At 35.9% G+C, this 23,821-nt stretch overlaps 1 protein-coding gene and 1 long non-coding RNA gene across 4 annotated transcripts in view; one reads left to right on the top strand and one right to left on the bottom strand.

The window, feature by feature from the left end:
- Positions 1–7,824, top strand: part of LOC104152922 (uncharacterized) — a 42,117-nt gene extending 34,293 nt beyond the window's left edge. The window contains exon 3 of the long non-coding RNA XR_696088.2: positions 6,931–7,824. This is a non-coding gene — a long non-coding RNA (uncharacterized lncRNA). The remainder of the gene's footprint in view (positions 1–6,930) is intronic.
- The window catches only part of LOC138064451 (F-BAR domain only protein 2-like), an 89,134-nt gene that overhangs the window by 17,727 nt on the left and 47,586 nt on the right, over positions 1–23,821 (bottom strand). Inside the window, exons 10-17 of one of the 3 annotated variants that reach the window (XM_068927080.1) lie at positions 22,876–22,948; positions 18,695–18,719; positions 11,229–11,283; positions 8,431–8,609; positions 7,831–7,845; positions 6,783–6,807; positions 5,980–6,022; positions 5,210–5,304 (exon numbers count right to left, since the gene is read on the bottom strand). In XM_068927080.1, coding sequence (XP_068783181.1) covers positions 5,210–5,304; positions 5,980–6,022; positions 6,783–6,807; positions 7,831–7,845; positions 8,431–8,609; positions 11,229–11,283; positions 18,695–18,719; positions 22,876–22,948 — 510 coding nt within the window. The remainder of the gene's footprint in view (positions 1–5,209; positions 5,305–5,979; positions 6,023–6,782; positions 6,808–7,830; positions 7,846–8,430; positions 8,610–11,228; positions 11,284–18,694; positions 18,720–22,875; positions 22,949–23,821) is intronic. The other 2 variants (XM_068927081.1, XM_068927082.1) reach the window with 2 other exon arrangements.

The following is a 23,821-nucleotide window of genomic DNA, read 5'->3' as shown; positions in this document are numbered from 1 at the left end:
TCTTTCGTGTCTCACCAGAAATGGAAAATTCAGCGGACTATATTTGGTCCTAGCTGACAATGGTTTACATCAAATTATGCTTCCTGAAATCCCATCACCTTCGATAGGTAAGCACTACTGTAACAGAGAGAACTTAATAAATGATTCTGTTGATTGCAAGAACACAGTATCTCCTTATTATCTCTTAGCTAAGCTATCAGAGGTAAAAGTGTTTAAAAACAAAGAAAATACTGCCCCCACGTCCTTCTAAACCTAACAGAAACAACTAATAGATGCTGAGGTGAGCAGCAGTACAAAGATGCCACTTTTACATAGTCACTTTTCTGAATAGAACTGTACTTCAAAATAAATGTTAGATGCCATCCAATGAGTATGCCAGATCTAAAATTAACTTCAAAATAGACTTAAACCCTAATATTGGATATATATAATTACAGCATATCTCCCTCAAATTATTTTGGATTTTTTTTTTAAATGACATCAGTTAAAGTTATTTTAAAGGCAGCTGTCAAGCACAGAATTTTCTCAGCCATTCAGCATAACCCTGCTCTCATTGAAGTAAGGGAGTTTCATCACTGATTGGGGAAGAAAGAAATCTGGTCAGTACCGACCACATCTCACCTTAGAGTTCCAAACACTATTGCTAAAAATAAATTCAGTTCTGAGATATCAGCCATTCCTTTAAAATTCATCTTGTTATGTCCAAGGTAGACAGTGCATGCTAAACACTGGGTGGAGTATGCTGCAGTATCACAGGTATATAGAAAAACCACGGCACACTCGCCCAAATGTACTTTTCCTTTGCTTTATTAGTATGTGGCATTACTACAGTATCATCCACATTTCAAAATACTGGATGTTAAAAGGCACAGTTTTTAATCCAAATTATTTCATTATATTTAATCTGAAAATATCTGTACAAAGCCATTTCAGGATGCAATTATTTTTGCATGTTCAGTCATTTGATCCTTGAGATCGCTCACTGCTCTGACATCCCACAAAAATATATTCTATTTCTAGAAAAATAAAGCTCCATATTGTTAAGAAAAAGCAATGCCTTTAGCCGAATACATTTTCCTTCTTCTTTCAGGCTTAATATTTATTTCAATGTCCTAACTTGCAAGAAAGCCAGTGCTAATAAGCAGTTTAGTACAGTATAAATGAGAAGATGAGTTAATTTTAACATCAGGTGAGCGATAAGGAAGAGAAAAATCACCAAAGCTTGCTTTTTAGAGTCAGTTATTAGCAAAGAGCAGTACACAATACATGCTGGCCATACCCTTATTTGTATGAACACAAGAAGACACTAAGCTATAGTCCAGGAGCGCTGAAGATGATGTGGAAGAAATTTCAGCAGCAGTGCCAGTTTCTTCAATGAATAATTTTTCATGGCATATAGTATTATTGAAAAGGTCACTTTGATCCTCAGAAGCACAGCTGTTGGAAGAATTCCCAAGCAAAGCAGAAGAGGCAAGGCAGGCATTTTCAGTTTTTAAATGCAATCTTTGGGGCTCCTTCTTGTCTGCATTTGGGTGTCTAATTTTAAGAAGTTCATCAGCAAAAGAAATCCACTGACTCTGAGACCATGAAACAGAAGACAAAGTATTGGTACTCCCTGATGGTGCTGCTGTAACACCAGATCTGCACAAAGTGCTAGTGGTAAAGTCTGGTGATGACGGGCTTCTAGACCCAGACTCTGTCTGGTGTCCAAGCAAACACTGAGACACTCTACACCCAGGCAAATCAATGGTAGGTGAGGAGGAGCTCCTATCGTGCTCTTTTAGTGTAGCTGAAGGAAAAGGGAGAAATTGAAACTAGGAGCAGCACTGAAATGACAAAAATTCCAATACAAATCCAGACTTCAAAGATGTGTATTCAATATCCACTGCATGATGCCCACTAGCCATCATGAAGAATAACTGCTCTACTAGGCTGAAATCCCACCACTTGCAATTGAAAGAAGAACACCCAGCCACATTTCACATGTGCTTCATTCAAACTGTCAGCTATGAAACTTTCCATTTCTTAAGTCAAAAAATAACTTACTATACTTCTTCCCTTAAAGCCCTACTTTGTCTAACTTTGCTTATTCCTTTAATTTCTTGCCTATCATGGTTTAGCGTTTTCTCTTTTCCTTCTCCTGTCCTATTCCATTTTGTGTGGCCTCTCCATAGATTTCTGCTTTTCATCTCTTTCAAAATCAAGTTATTTAATCAAACCTACTCTTCTCTGTTCCTTCCAAATACTTTTATCCTCTTACCCTTAGTATTTAGTAATGGAAAGATCCAACATAAACAGCTTTCCACTGAATCAAAGAGGACAATAAAGTCCTGCGATCCTGTTTGATATATCTGCTGTTTGTATCAACTTGAATCTAGTGAGTGACTATACATTTGAAGTATCATCTGCCTCAGTTTATTTTCTCTCTCATCCCAAAATCTCCTGGCTGCTGTGAAGACAGCAGTTTCCCACAGGTATTCCCTGCACTTGTCTGTTTGCTTGTTGCAGTAGATGACAACAGAAGCAGCAAACGCAAGGTTAGTCAACTTTCAACATCTTGCAGATTGGCAAAGCTAGGAGCAACAGGGCTGTGGAGTGGCACGGAGAATTAAAAAGGGAGCAACACTGATTTAAAAATTCAGATCAGAAGTGTAGGTGCCCTCTCTACAGCTGTTTTTTTGTCATGAACAAGTAGATTCGCTAAGCTTCAAAACCAGAGATTTAACACTGCTTTCCCTTATCAACAGATAATTTGCATATTATTCAAAGGGCTTGCACTGCTACAGATCTGAAACAAAAGCAATGCAGAAATGTGCATTTTAAAATACATAAAGACACACTGATGAAAATGAGGAAGTTAAAAAGAAGTATGCTTACAATATCAATAGCTAGCTAAAAATTTTCTGTTGTGTTTGTTCAAGATAATAAAGTTAGCTTAAAGTTCTAATACGGTAGGATTATTCACAGATGACCAAAGTTTACTCCTATGTTGCAGAAAAACCACTGCTCAAATACCACTGTAGTTTAGGTGTTCAATGATTAAACACAGAGTTACAAAACAATATCTGAAGAAATGCTTTAGTCAATAGTAAAATGGTAAAGAGTATCTATGGGACATGCTAGACCATGATATGTATATTCTGTACACAAGGGAAGTAATTTATTATTGGCATAAATATTTTTTTTTTTAAATAAAAGCTTTTTCAAAAGCTTTAAGCAGTTTACCTATATTCACCTTCAAGCTGAAGATAAAATACTGATTTCAAAGAAAATAGCACTGAACTACTTCTGATTTAGTATATATTTTTCCAAAACCTGTGTTATTAATTTGTTACACCTTAGAACGCTCACTTTCTACTCAGCTTCATGGACCATTTTACAAATGTAGATGGCTTAGTTAAGTCCTAGAACAACAATCCTTTAAATTATTATTTAGCAGATACAGCCTACAAAGGCACAGATGTCTCATATCCAAAACCACTATATTCCACTACTTTCAATGAAATATGGGGTTCTATGGGCATAAGCCACTTCCAGCTACGAGGCACAGGCCATGGACAGATGACTCCCCCTAGTTCTGACTACAGAGCATGTTACTGATCCCAATTACCTGTCACTGCTCATCAGCTGGACGCTACTCTCTCCACAGTTCTCCTGACAGGAGGGACTGTATGAGCATTTCCTCATCTGCTTTAGCCTCCTATCCAGGGGTAGCAACAGATAACTGAATATAGCAACAATCACCAAGTGCAAGAAACTTCTAAGTACCCTCTGCCTTCCTCTACAGGCTCCAACACCAGACCAAACCAAGAATACAACTAGCAAAACACAGATTATTTTGGGAATGCACAACTTTTTCTTTTCAGCATATTCCATTAATACATATCTAAATGAGTTACAAATTTAGACCCACCAGCCAATAATCCGACTGGCTACCAAAGGGAGGAAGAGACAATCTGTTGATTTCAGTAAGCTAGATCTGTTGTTATAAAACACAGCTTTTAAGGAATACGAATTTGTAATGGAAGAATAACTTCCACTTTAAACCCTGATGATTGTGTAGCAACACTGTCTGCTGCTAAAAAGATATTACTATGCCTGAGAAGAATTAATATTTCTTGTGCAGAATTCCCCTATTTTTATGTGTACTTTCTTACTGTTCCGCAATCTTTAAGCTTATTGTTCTTCAGTCTTTAAGATCAACTACAGAGGAAAGGAGTTGGAAAGCCATGATCATTAACAAAGAAGTGAGGGTTGAATTAGTTTTTTGCCACAGGAATATTTAGCTAAAAGAATTTGCAAATACTTCCTTTCTCAGGCCTATGGGAGAAGTAAAAGTCTCCACATTAAGACTGCAGGACTTGGAAAATAGAGTTGCAGCAGGTTGGTTGAAAGGAACTATAGAAGTGGCATACCTGCTACTGTTAGTAAATAGTGTAGTCTACCTTAAATCTCCTGAGATAATCAATGCAAATAATTTCAGTATATACTTCTAGTAAACGAGTGCTAACATAGCAGTAAGATGTGTTTTTGTTTCAGTTCCCCCTTCCTTTTTCCTAACTAATTTCTCAACCTCCCGTACTCTCAGCCTCTTCCAACATACACACCCCCACCCATATGCCTCCCTTTCCCTTGCTGGCTTTGGAGTGTAACAATCAATATTGCTTAGTCCCTCAATTTTTTTATATATATATATATATATATATATATATACGAAAAAAAAGAAAAAAAAAAAAAGGAAATAGGTTCCAGGAAAGCCTGCCAGTGTCCTGCCCACACTAATATCCTACAAAATCCTGCAGCCAAGCTTCCCATACAGCATATTCCTGGCCCCCGCCCCCCCCAACCCATTCTTGTATACCCCCCCCCAAGCCAGAAACTTCCCCTTAATTTCAGGTTTTCTCCCACTTCCCTAGATTCTGCCCACACATTTCCCAACAGAATCATGTTCTCCTACAGGAAACAACAGCTGCTCCAGGGCAGCTTTGTACTAGACAGCTCATAGCTCAATTGGCTTTCCTGGGAAAAGGAAACACATCCATCCCTGTTCACGGTGTATGCTCATCTCATCTCACAGTTGCCAAGAGAAGCTCCATTTTAACTCTCAACCCTCCTAATCAAAGCACATCCCCTTGCAATGGCTAAAAAAGCAACAACAGAGTGTTCCAAAGAATATGCAGAATACATTTTCTGCTATCAAATATTTTACCTGAGGAGGATGAGGACGCCAAGGAGGCTGAAGAAGAAGACTCAAGAGAACTGCTAAAGAGTGGATCCCATGCCAGTAGGTCACTGTTCCCCTTTCTATAGTAAGAGTTGCAATTGGAATATAAATGGAAGACATACATCTTCACAATAAGCAAATTATAACTTTGGTAATTCATCTTCTGTGTTAGTTAGCTTTTGTATCTAAAAATAAAAACTACTCACATTGCAGGTCAAGGAACTGATTTACACATAAATAAACTATCTGAATTTATACCTTCTATTACCTTGGTGTAAGTTCATTTCTAGACATACTTCATAATGTCTCTTTTCATATCAACAAAACATATTATTCAAATGGATTTGTTCTAGCATATATATTTATAAACCTGTACACAGACCTGTCCAAATTTCGGGCTTGTTATCTTAAGAAACACTATACAATTGTTGATAGAAACTATATCTTTTTTATTTAAAAGCTCAGATTTTAAAATTAAACCGATATTTAGTAATCATGTAATTATGAATATCAATTGAGATAGATGACAATGAAGGAATTACATAAGAATGGGAAAATGAGTACACAGGAAAAAAAAGGTTGAAGAATAGAATTCTCCATTGTTATATAATTACTCATTAACTCTTACAAGGCAATAGATACACAACTACCCAATAAGTACCCAACCCAGTCTTCTGATATTTGAGTTTCTGAGTCTTGGATTAAAATAATTCCCCCCAAACTGCATTTGATATAATTTTAGAAGTTGAACTCACTCATTAGTCGGAGCAGAAAGCTTTGATTTCGTTAGCTCTTCACCTAAGCAAAACGTACAGAATTATGACCAAAGCTGAAACATTTAATTAATAAAAACATTTAGCTTCATTATAAAATGATATTAAAAGTTAACAGTTGCCGATTAAAATTAATCATGAATTACTAAAATGGAAAGGAGAAAATGTGTTATTTGTGATGATACAAATTCAGGTGCTCCTGAAATGCCTTCTAAAAGGTGAGGGCTACACAGAACAACACATTTTGGCACGAAACATTGATCACCTAAAGGTTCTTTCTGAAGTTATATAGCTTACATCCAATCTACTCTTCCCTGGGGGTCGGGGGGGGACGGGACACACTAAATCTCTATCTCCATGGCAATGTTACCAGCAGGGTTTGACAGGGAGGGGGGCAGCGGGAGCTTTGCCGTTTGTGGATCATACTAAGCTTGAGAGGGCTAACACAAGACTCATTTCGACGAGGTCTCCCCTTGGGGCCTGGAACTTGTTCCTCACCACGGCGGCAGAACAGGGAACAGCTGAGTGTACAGAAAATGAAGAGATCTGTGGGTGGCTTCTAACAGCTAATTTGAAATTTTGACCAAATAACTTAATTTTTTCCTTTGAATTTACTGTGGGTAGTTCAAAGGCAGGTATCAATAAGGTATCTAGAACTGACACAAGAGAAATCTTTTTTCTATTTAAAATACTAACGCTTAATAATATTATTCTTTAACAGTAAAAAAATATATATTTTTTTAGGCTGAGTTAAAATAGACTAACAGTTAAAGATTCACACTTACTGGATGAATTTCGATTCATTTGTGCCTGAAACAGACCAAAAAAAAAGTAGAAATAAATTTTTACAAGCTGTCAATTAAAACACTTAGCAGTTCCAGGGTTCATGTTTCCACTTTAATTTCCCATCAGCTATTTTGCTTTTCTTGCCAGGGAGACGCTCTGGAGCTGGCAGAAGCACGACCAGAACGTCAGCCAGGGCAGAGCAAGCAGCCCACCCCGCCACACAGGCGGGAAAAGGCAGCAACGAAGACTGCGCACTAGACAACGAAAATTTGAGGGAAGCAAATACAAAAACAGCATATAAAATTGGAAGTGAGTTAGCAGGTAACAGCTGAAAAAAATGAAGGGTTGAAAACTGGCTGAGAAGTAACTTCTAGAAAATTAATCCGTTTTTAAGTATAACATATCTGTTACAAAATGGTAACTGCAGGTTTGTTCAGGTCACTTTTCAGCCATTACCCTTGGGCGTCTGTGCTTTCATACAACATTGAGCTCCGCAGGCCTAGCAGCACGTGCGGCTACGCTCCACTGTCGGAGGCATTTTGGACTTTTTTTTTTCCTGTTGAACCCAAACCGATTGGCCAAATTTACAAGTATCCTGCACTAATTTTTATATGCATCTTAAGTTCTGCAGATAAGTGGGAGCTGACTAACTATACTTGTATATCTGAGATACCGCTATGGATACAAAGCAACTTAGATACAGAAAAGAGAGACAGAAATGCCCTTCTGCACTTAGAATTTGACACAATTCCATGCACATGTGTTTCAAAACATAATGCAACTCTGCAGCTCTCTACGGTGCCGTCTTGCTGGAATTTGCACCTTCTTCAGAAAGATTAACGTAAAATTGTAGAGCCAAGGCTTCAGTAAGTATTGCTAAATCCCTTTACGGGATAGGTCACTAAAACTAAACAGCTTTCATACCACATAGCATGTCTGACAGATAGGAATAGAAATATTCCTAAGTTTTTCCCAGTAACTCCCTCACAAACTGCACTTACTCAATTTTAATTTACAAATAACAATGAAAAATCATTCTGTACTTACAGGACTGTGTCTCTGCTTTCAAAGTATGGGGAAAAATGGAAAAAAAATCATCATTAATGCTTAATATCTTATGTATATTTTCCTTAAAAACACAGCCATCCTTATTCTGATCTGAATATTGATATCCTGATCTGAACCAACATAATTTAAAACTATTTATTTGTAATATTACTGCTTGATATAAAAGATCATTCTATGTTTTGGCAGAAGTACATACAATAAAAATGGGCTGTAAAAATATATGTATCTGCATATGATCTCTTTTACAGGTTTGCATATTACTTAATACTAATTAGTAAACTATGTTAAAAGCCATGCTCAGCTAACTCCACATGTGTTCAAATCTACTGCAGTGGCAACAGCAAAAATACAAGGACTGAGCGCTCCAAAGTCTCAAAAGGAAAGCTAAAATCTGAGAAGGGAGAATTATTTAACCTTACATTGCACAAGTATATTGAGGACAGCCTACTGCACAAGAAAAATAATCATCAAACTTGAGCCTAGAATAAATTCTGAACGGTAAAACGTATGCTTACACTAAAGATTCCTTACCACATTTCTTCTTTACTAATTAAAAATACAAGAAACAAAATTACTTACAGATACTGCTGGAGAAAGAGCGATGTTCCCTATAGATACTTTTAATTCATCCAAGGAAGCCATTGTGCACTGAGAGCTATGATTTGGCTGTACAGGTTTTATTTCTACATGGAACCTCCTGGGTTCATCATCTTCAGAGTCAGAATCACTGGATGAATAGAAATGGTTCTCTTTGGTATGTTTTTCTCAGTTAAGGTGGAAGTATTTCAAATTCATCTCCTTAATCCATTTCTTACATGCTCTCTACAAAATCCACATATGAAGTAACCATCACAGATAAATACTGCTGACCAAGCTCCTTGTGTATTGATATAGACATTTCATATACATCCACTGGTCAATATTTATATCTCAAAGTTAAACTCTGGCCTTTATGTTCCACTCATCTTCATAATGGCATTCTGTTATGGAAGGCACTATGCTATACAACCAAAGGACTGCATATTTGAAGGCAACAGGACAAATGAAAGAATATACAGTAACAATAATTCTATATTTTAAATTTCTGATTTGTGACATTCAGCTAAGGATTCTAATGCACTTACGGAAAAGGCACGCATTGTAGAAGCGTTTCAAATCAAGTGAGGGGAAGTACTGACCCTTTTAAGTAACAGTGCAATACCCATTGCAGTTAACAAGCATACAGTAGAGGAAGCAGCAGCAACAGCCACCATTATTGGCCCAGCACGGCACTGAAAGTTTCACAACAAAAGATGCTAACTACACAGAAGGCAGCAGAGTAAACACTATCAGCAGCTTAGAAAGCACTGTCATCCTTGACTAAAAAAGGAATGACAACGAGAACAACTCAGCGCTCAAAATAAGCAAAATCTACAGATGAAATTAGCCTTCGTTCTTTATATGCACAGGAATTGCACTGAACAAAGCTCTGAAAGGCCCTATGCCAACGGTCTTTGAAGATACATTTGTTTTAACAAAAAACAAGTTGAAAATTTTCCTCTATCCAAAAGCATAGAAGTTTCCTGTTATCCAGGTGAAGCAGATATCTTCTGTACCTCACTTCTGTTATTTTCACTCGGAATTATGATAGCCATCTGAATGAAACCTCTTCAATATATCCCCTGACAAAATTTAACCCTGAACCATAAGATATTTAAAATCCAATTCAACTGAAAGACTCCATGAGATATGGGGAATAAAACTTCAAACACCTTCCTGTTACAGGCTACTTGCAAACAGCTCACATGTGAAAAAGACAGTTTTAAAGATAAGTGATTTTAATTTCACTAAAAGATCTCTTACCTTGGAAGTTGTCACTGAGTTTCAAGATAAATTTCTTACAAATCATGCTGTTATATGCATCCCTTCTAAAGTAGCATGAGCTGATCATTGCCATACGAGGTCTATTAAATTGTTACTGGCAAAGATTAATTTAGATCATGTACTGAAAGGTCAATTAGTAATTTTTAGGATCAGTGTTCTTCAAACACTGACGACTGGCCTTCATAAGACTGACTGCAATTATAGCACTTATAAAATCGTGTTCTCCAACAAATCATCTTAAGAGTTCCCATCAGCAGAATAAAAATCTTGTCTTGGAGGCTACAGGTATGTGGTGGCAGAGGGGCGGGGAGAGGAAGGGAACTGATGACTTCTGAATCCGGTCAAGATTTTCAGAAGCCAACAGGGATTGCAAATCACTGAGCTTCTTCACTAGATGTATTTCTTTCTTCAGCTTTTCTATTGCTTCCTGACAAAAAGGATGATGGAAATAAGGATGCCTGCATGAATCATTCACAGTGCAGGAACGTATTCACTCCTGCCTCCATTTCATAAACACATACAAAACATGAAATAATGCACCTCATGAAGCTGGATAAGAGTCTTTTATATTGATTTTGTAAATAAGAGATAACATGATTTTTCTTTTTTGTTTAAATCAGCACAGGAATCTTTGCTGGGAGGAATAGAAGCACACACTTTAAAGCTGATGAAAACAGAGAAGCTGTGATGATGGACTGACTTCCACTTTTGACTGGTTAAAAAAATTAGCAATTTAAGATTATTGCAAAGTATAGGTTTACCTTTTATTTTACCTGTAGTCCCCCAAAAATAAGGGAGTACATTTCCAACAAGTAGTTATCTTTCTAACATTGTAGGCTTGCTTAGATCTGTAGTAACTATTCCTAACTCTTGAGTAGAGCTCCCCTCTGTTTCTGATGGGAGAAAAGAAGAGGACAAGAATCTTTTCCTTCAAAGGAAGGACAGTAAAAACCACGAGCCTCCATCAAAAAAGACTCATAGCAAAAGCTTATTCTACATATCAAATCTATTATTAAAAAATACAATCAAAGCATCAATTAGAAACAGCACGTGGTGCCATGACTTCATTAAATAACAGAAATCCTGCTTCTGGAGGGTGCAGGCATACAACAGATAAGCCTTCAGCATGCTTAAAAGAGAATTCTATTTTGCAAACTCTGTGAAAGCTTTTCAAGGAGGATGATCTGCATGGTCACCTTAAATTTTTTGTTCAGGCTTTTTTTCTTTCTTTCTTTTTTTTTTTTTAAACCTCAGGTTACAAATTCCTGTTAAAGTTCCTGAGATGTTTAGTCTAATATTCTTCTCAAAATATTCCTCCAGATTTACACACAAAAACTCACAACATATAGGCTAGACAAAACTTTGTACTTTTTCTGGAAGCTACAAACATACAGACAGAAAGTGGCAACATAAGCATGGACATCATCTTCCTCAACACTTCAATGAGTACTTCACCTCTTCAAAGAATTGTAAAAACATCAAATAACTAAACAAAATAAAAATGGAAAGGATATTCTGTGTTGCTTCTGGTTTAATGCTGTATCCTTCATCATCTACATCAGGAATATTCTAAAAACAACAACAAAATCATGGTATTGACAAATAACTTAAAAATATGCTGTTCTTGAATCAAACAATTTTATATCATGGACAAATTATCATTTGATACGACAGTTCATTAAAGCCATTGTTATTCGCTATTAACTTTAACACAGTTTTCTCAAGCAACGCTCTACAGTTCAAAAGTTGTGTGTGTCAGATAAGACCCCTGAGGACAAATGCGACAAAACAACCCCCAAATTTCCACGAAGAACTGACAAGTTCTGACGAGTCTGCATATGACATATAATGTCATATTTTAAATTATACAATATAAAATATAAATATCATTTAATATTTTAAAATGTTACATTTTATATTTTAAATATTTAAGCTTTATTTCTGAGTGTTAATTAAACCTATAATTCTCTTGGCCCCAAATATTTTCCTAATTCTGACTTCTAATTCTTTCAGCTAAACCAGTGGAGGCTTTGATGGTGCAGGAGCATAACCTTTATGAAGTACTAGTCAATACTTTAATATGTGAGCAAAAGCATTCCAAGTTATACAGGATGCAGCTTGCTCTCTGCCCCTTTGAAAAGGCAGCAAAACTTACACTGTTGCTTTAGCAAAGAACATTCAAATTAGTTAAAAAAGTACTGATGAAATTTAGAATCTTACAAAAGGAGCGCTCAAAATCAAGTTCCCAAGTTTTAATTCACACATGCCCCGCACTGTCCTGGATTTTTAAAGCTAATAAAGGTCCCGGAATTTCCATCTAGTTCAGCTGTTCCGTTCTTGCAGGCAATTAAAGGTAGATTGAAGATAATTACATTAGAAATCATTTAGAGATGTTAGCTAAGTACTTAGTTTCCTAAAGGTGCTTTGGGAGAAAGAAAAATAGTCTCTAACATAAGCTAATTCTCTAATATGATCATCTAAAAATTAAAAATATGCAAAAAAAAAAAATCACATACACTACACATAGAGGGACAAACACAAATATATAGATAGTTTCCCCCATCCGAAATGGAGGAATAAAAGAATAAAAGCCCCGTAATGACTCTGCATCCATAGTCAGTCTATGCAAACTGCTGAGACGCGATAATAAGGTTATTACAAAAAACACAAACCAGATCTCTTCAAAATGTAGTAATTTTACCAGCTATAAATTTCTCACTAAAAATGACAGGATTTATGTACAAAGTGATTTATTCTAACATATCAATCAGTTTATCCTTACTCTATTAGAAAGTAAGTACTGGGAGGCAGTTTGACTGAAAGAGAAAAATATTTAACAGCCAAAAGACAGTAAGATAACAGAAAATGACTCATACTAGAGACTTCAGCTAGCAAGCAACCCCTTAACCTCACCTAAAATTTGAAGCAAAATTTAAAGAAATGTTCAACTTGACTAGCTTTTGAATTACTGACGAAGATAACGTATAGTGTACTTGTCCCTCTCTTTCTTTTATAGGTATCACAAATGGGATGTCTGCCATTTTACTGAGAAAGATTTTCCTTTGTACAGCTCTCTAAAGGTAGCACTTCTGAATTAAATGGAAAGAATTTAAATATGGATCAAACCTTCTGCTAAAAGGAGCACAAAATATAATACTGTATAAGAGATGTAATTAACACGGTACCTAATTAAATTGTGCATCAAACTACGTCATCAAAACAAATCTTTAGATGCAAACCTTAAAATATGGAACATCTGGATTCAATTTATCTTCTGAAAAAAAAAAAACTGGAAGACCTGGTCTTCATCACTATGTGCTTAAAAAAAAAGGGATCACACAAAAAAGTAATAAGAGTAGGATCACACGGTTCAGTACCTTAGCTCCACTTGCTCAGATCACGGCTCTTATCTACGCTCGACCTCAGGCTGACCTTGTTTATATACCAAAAAATACTAATGAAACTTGACATCAAAGTAAACAGAACAAAAACATATAGCTAGAGGGTAGGTACATGTTCCTACAATACTACAGTTTCTGAATTCTGAACCAATTCTAGTTGTCACAATAGGAAATTTTCAATACATCAGGATCATTCATCGTTAAGAGGAACTGAAAAAACAACAAAAATCTTTAAATATACAACATTTACTTTTCCTTCTAGCCAGGCCAAATATGTAAAGGATATTATTACTGAGGACATGCAGGAAAAATGACAGTAGCTGGCAAATCTGCCTATTTTGGGATAAAACTATGAACAAATTTAGGTTGTAGAAATTATTTTCACTGCATTATTTCCAATTTACTGAATGATCTTTAGGATAAATTAAATCTGTAGAAAGTACTAAAATCTTAAAATTCTTAAAAAGTTAGATTTTATTTTTAATTCTTTCTTCTTAACCTACCATCTCGTAAAGGTACTTACAACGTCTATTCCTTAGCAATCTCACTTTAGCATGTATTCTGTATTTACAGCTTCACACAAAAAGGCACAAGTTAAGACGGAAGCTTTACAGCTCAAGTACTGAACATATGAACTGAAAAATTGTTCCTATCCTTGTTCCTATCTTAGCAGGCCTACATGACTTCTTTTTCCTAATACTTTCTTTCTTGGTGAACAGTTCTCCTTGCTTCCTGAAGCATTAGAATTGTATTTACTAATTCATTATGTGACAGCAGCAGAAGACAGCCATTTGGGCGAGATATACGTTCACAAATCTGTACGAAGCCATTTATATTTACTTGTCTAAGTCTTCCTCCCTTCTCCACACAACTGCAAAGATAGAACAACATGTAACGTGGTGGATCACGGTGCATCTTTTAAGTACCAGGCACACAATAGTCAAGACGTGATTTGTCTAGCATGCCAAACTGAGTAAAAAGCATAACCTCCATGTATACAGGTGTCATTTTTGAACTTCAGCACGGAGGAAGAAGGCTGAAGATTTTTATAAACTTTGGCTTTCTATTAGTATAAGTTATTGATATGATTTTGGGATGAAGGCCTAGTCCCCCACCCAAACGCTTTATTTGTACTTTTTGGAGTGAGAGAAAAGCTCAACAGGAATGTGACTTGAACTCTGTGGAAGTCCTTGGAGAGGTGGACTTCCTTGCGTTACTGACAAGGCCTCACGTTCTCAGACATTCTGCTGAACAATCAAACTTACCGCTATAAAAATACAGTTTTCCCCATAGCTTTAAAAATACATTTAAAAAATGGGGCTTTAGAATTCAGTCTTTGCACCCATATGTTCTAAAAACCTTCTGGGGTGAATAATTTTTTAAAGAAATATAACATAAAGACAAAATAGGTGACAAAATAAAATTGCGCATACAAAAAGCATAAGGACTAGACATTCTATTCCCAAAACTTATTTTTAGAATTCCAGTCAATACTTTGGGTCAGATTCTTTGCTCTGTCCACTCTGACATCCAAAATCAATGGAAGCCACGCCATTACAACATTACTGATTCCTCTGAAGTACATATAAAGGACAAGAGATGAACATTCGGAGTATATTACAGTCTAGCTACTTCATTTGGTCCTTTATTAGCAATGTTAGCACAGCTCCCAGGTTGGTCACAGGGTCAAGAAGAAAGAAACCTTAACTGGACTTCAGCTTGACTTTTGCCCATTTTCTCTTCTCCTGGGATATCTACAGTGGTTACAAGACGACTTTTATGAAGTTTTCCTGAGGGCACGCTTCAAGACACTGCTGAGCTGAACAGCTCACTATTTCTTTTTTTGCAAGTTTAACTTTCTACCGTTTTACTGAACTGGATTAGACTTCCTGTGCAACCAGAGGAGGACCAAAGGCACCTCAAAGAAAACAGATGAAGCTCGGGAGCTGGAACAGGAGAAGAGGGGCCACTCCACTTTTGACATCTTTGGGATGCAAGTTTAGCTCAGTATATCCTTAGGCTGAGACAGAGATGTCATATATTCTTATGACCTCCTCTCTTTAGGCTGCATAAACCCAAAAGACACAGAAGAGAGGAGCCAGTCACTTTCTTCCGTTGCCTGGGAGGCAGAAAGAAAGGAAAACAGGTATTCAAAATGCTCCTGTCTTGTACTGTCACTACAAAGCTTTATACCTTGTACCAACAACAGCTATTCAAAATATGCCAGAATTAAACATTATAAAATGCAAATAAAGAAAAACACATGAATTTCACTAAGTTTACACTTGCATCCTGCAAGTTAAGAGTATGATAATTCCAAATTCAATCAATCATTCCCTAGCAATAAAAAGGTGTCTAATTCTGTAATTATGTTATAAATATTAATTATGCTGTACTTAATTATGTTACAAATGTAAATATGTTAATGAAAAGATTTGGATGCCTCAGTGTATTTGTTTGCATTCCAGTTTTCTACGGAAAAAGTATCAGCATCACACGTCATGCGTCAGTGGCTCCCTTAATTACTTTTGAACTTACTGGACAATTTCAAATGAATTTGACAGACAGAAGAGAGGACTCAAAGATAATTACATTACTATAGTCTTCCTGAAAATAGGTAGCCAAGTAGAAGAGAGAGACTCTGCAAGTATCCCAACCAAGGGAAAGTCTGCAGTCCAAACTCGGATCTTACTGGACCATAAGAGAAACGCTGTAAATGCCCTCACCAGAGGAAAAACTAGAGCTCATATCCTCCTACAGACAGAAGGTGGCCAGTCCCTAGAGGATTTTCCCTAGGAAATCAATGAGAAACAAGACAATTAGTTCTGCTTACAGAACTACTCGCGAGGTAATAAATGCACACCAAGCCAAACTTCAATTTCTACCTCTTTCCAGCGTACAGGCAGTTATCTTTGTATTTTTCTTAATTATCAAGGCTTAATTTAATGGAACAGTTGGATGTGTAGATTGATATATAACAGAGCAGAAGCTTTAAATCTCCTGCCATACTGTAATCTATATTTAAACAGAGATTGCTTATTGAAATAGTCAACCTTTTCAATAGATACCAGTTCTCAGATCACAGCTGCCTTCCTACCCATAATCATATAAAAACCTCCTATAGTAGTTACAAAATGTCCAGAAAGGAATTAATAATTTACTCATTTGCATTAAAATTATCTTTTCCTATACATATAACCTGGCAGCTACAAATAAGGATGAGTACAAGCAGATCTTGTCTGCTTCCCACAGATAAATTCAAGAACTTCCACGGTTACACAAAGCACAGCTTAGGACTACCTCCCTGTTTTGTTTGTGGAAACAGAGAAGTAATGTAAGCTGGCACACACTGCACTGTACATTTTGAACTAGTGAGAAGGGCTCTAATGGAACTGGCTACATACTATATATTCAATGACCCACAATATCACCTAGGACTGGCTGATAAAAGTATTGAATTCAGTTCTTACTGGAGCCTTATTTTTAAAGTTTCAAGGCATTTATCTCAGTCCTCATAACTATAAATAATTGTAGAGTGATTCTCTCTTACACAAGAGAACAATGATTAAGATTCCTGACAAATAAACAAAAGCCAAAACCCCTGACCTTTGGGAAAAGGTCAAGTTAATAATATAAAAGAGACACTGAGATTTTCAGTGAGTGACCAAAGTTAAACAAAACGATAACTGGGACACCTTAAAGAAGCTGAGTTTTCCAAGGGCCAGTCCTTTTTATTTTTCTATCAGTCAAACAAAAAATGAAAACAGCTTTTATGTTATATTGTTTTGCTTTTCCAGGTTCAAACACTTTTCCTAGTTCAAATTCCTGAAATGTATAATTACTACAAAGAGGTATACAAAGCAAATCATCATAGAGATGCCAACACAGATAGCAATAACCATTTAGATCAAGTTCGAAAAATGAAACAGAAAGGAAGTCTTCCAGTAAAAGACAAGGAAAACAAAAAGTATCTGAAACAGGACCTTCCAGAGAAGGCTGCCAGCCTTAGAATATAAGAGCACCCTGGGGACGAGCTGATCATAAGGGGTGAATGAATCTCAGCTACGGTACTCTGCACCATTTTTCTTAGGAGTGACTTTAACGGCTTCTGTTATTAAAGGATTCTGCCATTCAAAACAATACTGTTGCTTGTGAAAAGCAAGAAGAAATGGCAAACTATATTTTGAAGTGCAAATGCACTCATAAAATGTTAGGCACAAAACAAAAGAGAATACAATCCAAGTATTACTTTTGTTGTTAGGCACTGTGCAAGTTAGATTTTTTACCGTGCATAAATTATATCTAGACAAAACAATTCACTTGTATGTTCATACAGTTTGCCTCATGCAGCCGGAAACAGCGCCAGACATGTTTACAGTTGAATCTGCTGAATTAATCATTTTCAAAAAAAGAAAAATAAGGATCAAAACAAGCAAGTAAGAAAATAAATACCAAAAGTCAAAGCCAGTTTTGTTTCACCCCAGTGGTTCAACCTGAACTGTCAAAAGACATTATTTCCATTAAGGGCCTGATAATTCTAGCAGATGCTTTGAAATTAAGATGACTCTGTATGGGACCAAAAAGCCTGTCTTGATTTATGTTTGCAAGGCCGTTCATACATATATACTTGTTTATTCAGTAAAATTTACTCCTCCTTATTTAGAAGAGCAGTTCTACTATATTTTTTTAAATCAAGTTTCTAACAAAATTTTTAATATAAGGTACTAACACTCACAGATACTGAATGCCAAGGAGAAAATTCACATAACAGATGAACTTAGAAAATTAAACTGTTTAATATAAGTGACATCTAGATAAGCCAAATGAAAATCAAATCAGTCTACAGAAAATTACTTCGATCATTCTGTAAACGTTTCCCTGCTGTGGCCATATGGAGCTGCACTCTCTGTTACATATAATTCAAGATGACATCTATATTTAAATAAACACAAAAGGCTCAATTAGGAAATAAAAAAGCATTAACATATCAATTTCCTTTGTAACTGCCTCCTCTTTGACGTTAATAAATAAAATTGTAAAACGTACCACAGATCAAAAATAGCAGTGAAAAACAGACTATCAGTAAAGTGTATTTAGAGATTCTTCATTTACAGCAATATTTAAGGATGTATATTCCTACACTCTATTGGCAGCAATCAAGCAGAGTGCCACTAACATTAGAAGAATATTCCAAAGAGACAGTAATAAGGAGAGGAAAATGAGGAGGCAAAGTTAGATCCACCAGAAAGTAGTGTGAAAGATTAATGCGCTTAGAACCTATTAGTCAACTAATTTAAACTCTATGAACCTTCAAAATAAAGTAGCAAATAATTGCAGTAATAATATGTTCTCTAAAACATAAAACTATTAGGAAATATAAATGCATTCCTAACACACTTATGCATGCTGCCTCAGACTATGTTCTGAGCAAAATTAACACTTCAACTATGTCATCAAAATATTAAAACCTCTATCACAACAATAATAATTCACGGGACCTGGATATAAGCCAAGTTTGGTTAGACTTAATGGTTGACAATGTTAGCTTATGTATTTGTGTTGAAAATAAGCCTACTTACAACTGAGTCTGCATCTGGACATTCTCTATTTAAAAAAGAAAGAAAGAAAGAAAATGTACAATTATAAAATGCACAAATTATTTCATTCAAACAGTTCTGGTACTTTCTTTAATAATTTCAATCAATTGGAAACATCACATTTGACCCATTTGCCTCTCAAACTCTTAAAATTTACAGTATACATCTGCATTCAACAGCATGAAATTTAAATAAAAGAAGCTGAAAACACTGTAGAAGAAAAATGCACAATAAATACTGAAAATCAAAAGCTGCAAGGTGGCCCTAACTCACATCGGGGGGGGAGGGGGGAGCAAGGGGAGACAGAATCTAGGGAAGACAGCAATACAAGGCTGTATTTAAAATTACCTTTGTGAATATGCACCATATTTTGCTTTTTAGGCAAATATAATCAACAATTTTGTGTGGATGAACATAATTTAAGAGTCAAGTCCCTGGATGATGTGTATAACAAATCACAGTCACCAATCAAATGAAATTGTCCACATGCAACTGCAAATCGTTTTGTACATCAACCAGTTCTTAAAGCCATTACGACTACTCTTACGGTAAATTCAGAGCTTCTCTCTTTAGAATGTTCTTCATGTTTGTCAAGGATGGTTGCAGTATAGAAATGAACAACAATAACCACCAGAAGATGTTGGAAAAATAATAGAGTGTCCTTTTTAGAATTGTTTTAAAGTGGTTGGCAGAAAGACAATGCTTGCAAATATGTTACTCATGTGTTAAACTGTTTCCAGCATAACTTTGGGATTCAAACAGTAGTATTTCCAAAAATGAACGACATGGATTCTCTCTCACTGATGTACGCTGATAGTAGAGGCAATTACACTTAAAGTATGTGGCAATACTTGTGTAAGATACAGGCCTTTGTAATCTACACCCTAACATAAAACCACAAGCATAACTGAATAACAGTCTTTATACATAGTCTAGCAGAACATGCTAAAGATGTGCTTACCAAAAAGAGAAAGAACATTAGAATTTGTAAGAAACGAAACTATCTTCTCTGAAAGGCTAAGTAGGTTAAATGTACAAACTGCAGTGTCTTTAAAAACAGGTATGAAAACTTGCAAACATGGAAACATTAATATGAAATTCAGTACAGCCTGTTAAGGATCTGGCAGTGAAACGAAGGATCCTGCCTCCTCGGAAAGGCACCACACAGAAGAAAGTGTGCGCTCTATTTATCTGAGGTCTTACCTCCCCCTGCCGGCGAAGAAAAATTCATAGCAAGAGAAACTGCTACTTTAAAAGAGAAAAAGCTACTTTAACAGCTACTTTTACAGCTTAAAGAGACCAAGTGTTAGACTTCTCTCAGGAGATGTAAGAAACACATTTTATGACATCTGGCTTTAAAAAGCATCCGTACAACTCAAACAAGACAGCCTAAAGTCCATAAAAGCTACGAAATGTGAAAACATGATGCAAGACAAACTACAATGAAAGCAATATAGCTCATACTGAATATTTTCAAAACTAACTAGCTGATAGATCTCAAAAAGTAACTGTAAGTACAGTAGCATTCAGAGGAGCACTGACAGCATCTGCCAGGATCCATTCTCAAGATACAAAGGAAAACTAACTGCTGGTGAAGTTTGCAAGTGACGAAGGCTGGAGAAGTGGGAAATGAGGACATCGAGTTTTAGGGGGGTTTGCTTTTGCATAGCTAGCTGCATCATCTTCCTTTCTTTCAAGCTGAAAGAACGAGGTCAGACTTCCAGTATAAGGTAACATATCCAGAAAGTGGGGACTCTCTAAGGGAATTTAAGGATTATAGCTAACAACTAAAACAGAAGTGTGGTCCCCCCCGCCCCGTGGAGGTTTCTGATAATACCGAGTTCTGTGATGTAAAGCCTGTAACAAGATCATTGACTGGAAGATGAAATCAGAAAAAAAAGAGACTAGCAATAAAACTTTTTAAAGTGATGATAAATAACTCCTAGACTATTTTACTTAGACATATAATGGGTCATCTATTATTTGAAAACCCAATATTAAAATGTGATGTTCTTGTTCAGTTAGAAGGATTAATGTGAGAATCTGTAAAAACTTACAGCATGTGTTATATAGGTCAGTATCATTGCAGTTCTTTCTGACATTAGTAGCTATTCAATTCTGTGTTGAATGTATATATAGATACAAATAATATAACATAAATCAAGTTTTAGTCCAAGTCATAGAAAGTAAGGCAACTTTTTTCCCAATTCAGAGTGGCTGCATTGATTTATACTGCCTGACAACATCACTGTGCCACGCAAAACAATTTCTCCTAGAAAGAGACACCCATATTTCCTTTCTCCATTAGATAAGATGTCTTTGGGAAAAAGTAGCTTTTGGAAAAGTATCCAGATTCAATGGATCAGCACACACAGGTATGAAGTGTTTGACAGTGTAGAGAAGCCAATCTTCAGCCCCCAGCACCCAAGAAAATTGTTCTGTTACAGCTCAAGGAAACACAATCTCTGAGTCAAGACACGCTAACTGTTTTACCTGAAAAGAGTCAGTTTGGAAACTTCCTGGCCTCTATTGGCTCCAGAAAAATGATATTAACAGCCCTAAATCTTTGCTGGAGCCAGATAAAATTTCATCATCTGACAAAGAACGGATGGAAGGAGATGCTTGGTTTGCAAACAAACTAATAAACGACACGAAATTAGTTTGAGTAATAACTCACATGGAGGCCAAAATAATTTTTTTGTTGGACAAGAAAAGCAGATAGCTTCTTTTTTTAATTATGTATCAGTACTCAATGCTACCAAAATGACTAATTTCCAGGAAAGGATAGCAATTGAACAACACATTTTTTGACTGCTATTGGATACTGCAACAGTTGTGCAGTATAAAGAAAATTTCTTCACTAAATCAGTTTCCAGGGAGAAGGGATTACTATAAAGAAGTGCACTAAAAGTATTTAAGACATCAAAATCCTCAAATCTTTATACCATTCAAATGTAAATATTTTAACTAAATCATAATCACAAGAAATAAGTCCTTATAACAGAACAGTATTCTCAGATTACTGCTGACTAAAACCACACTATCTACATTTCTGTCTCCATCTACTTGGGCATAGTAAAGTATAGTGCAAGGGAAGATTAAATCACAGAAAGAACAGAAATATAATGGAATGATGTAAAAAAAAAAAAAAAAGAAAGAAAGAAAGAAGAAAAAAGTACCACCTTGGAGTCCTAATGGCATCAAAATAGAGAGGAAAAAAGTATTGTTTAGAAACGTGTCACTGTTATAATCAAATAACAAAAGAAAAATAGCCATAAGGCTTTCGCACTTTGTACGTGTAAACACGCACCATCTGCAGTTCTTAGGTCATGAATTCCTAAACATGTTATTTAAAAACTAAGACTGCTAAAATAAAAAAATTTAAAATAAAGAGAATGTTTTAAAATATTGCCATTTTGAAAATATTTCTAAATTTCTAAGTTTCTTTTAAATAAGCTATTTCCTGTTAAATCAAACTCTTCTGTTGAGAAAATGCTTCTAGAAATTATGAACAAAATACACTGAAATATAGTAACCCTAATTACTAATACACAGAATACTACCAATTCACCTAAAACTTTTATTCAAATTCACTTTCTGGAATATCTTAATTCCTGAGACAGAGAGAGCACAGGCAATGAATATGACAAAGGGTATAGTGGGAATATCAATCATGAGTTAAAATAATGCTCTTTCAGAAATGAATGGGCATATGATTTCTAGAAAAATATTCAAAGATATTTCTGTCCTTCTACTGCACATAAGAGTTTTTCCAACAAATAATTAAAACCTCAATTCTGCAAACACACACTTAGATATACAGCACCTTTTTCACTTCCAAAGGTCTTATTTGGGTAGGAGCACACGTGAGAATAACATTATCTACAGTGTTTAAATGTCTGCACAAGGGAGAACTACTTATCTATGCAGAGGAAACAGTGAAACATATGAGTAAACTAGTAAGAGTGCATTTATATTGTTTACTTAACATCTTTAAATGCAAAAATCTTAAATGTCTATAATGTGTTCATATTGATAGTGTTCCTTTGAACTTTCATTATAAAAATCACTGTTTTTGTTAATCATCAGCTAATGCTTATCTCCACATTCTTAGTAGTTTACATAACACAACTGAAAGCTTCAAAAGCTGGAAATACACTTACACAGATTCAGTATCTTTTTCTTTTTTCATTATTCCTGATAAACCAAAAGGCTTTCTCTTCCGTGGTTTTATCCCTATGGAACAAACATTTTTTTATTTAAAGATCAGAGATGAGCATATATTTACCAAAGTCCAACACTGGTGTATACCAATGTCAGTACTTTCTAAATGCTGCCATAATGAGTGACACAAAAATCTAACATTGGGCATGGAGCCCAACGAAAGCAATACAAGATCTCTGCAACATTATTCCAATACGTTGTAAGTAACATACCAATCAAAGAATTAAATTAAGAAAAAAGGTTAAAGTAACCTTTAACCTAAAGTGTTGATTTGCATTGTACATGCAACTCTCTAAGTAGGGTATGCTGGACTGCCACTTATTTTATGGAAGGTGGGTGCATTGCCAGTTTTGAGGGAAGAGACTCTGCTCTGAGAAACTCAGCAGGAACTATTGCTCCTGCTGAGCTTGAACAGCCAACACACACGGCTCAGGGACTGGACCCTGCCCCGCTCAGTCACTGCAGTTCAACACGCTGTTCTTCTTTCCCTGAATAGTCCTGAAAGTTGTGAGCCCCAGCCTCTCTCAGCAAGTAGGATCTTGGTCCTGTGAAACAGAGAACGTCTCTAAGGCTTTCCAGTTGATGCCGAGCTCATTATATCCCAGCGCTGTAGCTGGCTCTAAGGCTGGCTCCTGTTGAATCTGGAACCATGCCTTCCCTTTTTTTTTTCTTCCTCATTTTTAACACTGGATACATATAGCTATAATACAGAAAAAAAGTTTTCTTTCATATTCATTTAATGTACTCAAACTAAAATACACTTAAAGTCTCCATCAGGCTTACTGTCTTTTCTGCTTCTCTCCCCAAGTTTTGCTGAAGCAAGTACACTGCCAAGCTTTATACAAAAGGACCAAACGCAAGCATCTGATCCAAACAGTCTACAAC

This window comes from Struthio camelus, chromosome Z (genome assembly GCF_040807025.1).
Source record: "Struthio camelus isolate bStrCam1 chromosome Z, bStrCam1.hap1, whole genome shotgun sequence".
NCBI classification, from domain to species: domain Eukaryota; kingdom Metazoa; phylum Chordata; class Aves; order Struthioniformes; family Struthionidae; genus Struthio; species Struthio camelus.
Note: the sequence above shows the minus strand (reverse complement) of the source record. Positions and strands in the feature narration are given on the sequence as shown.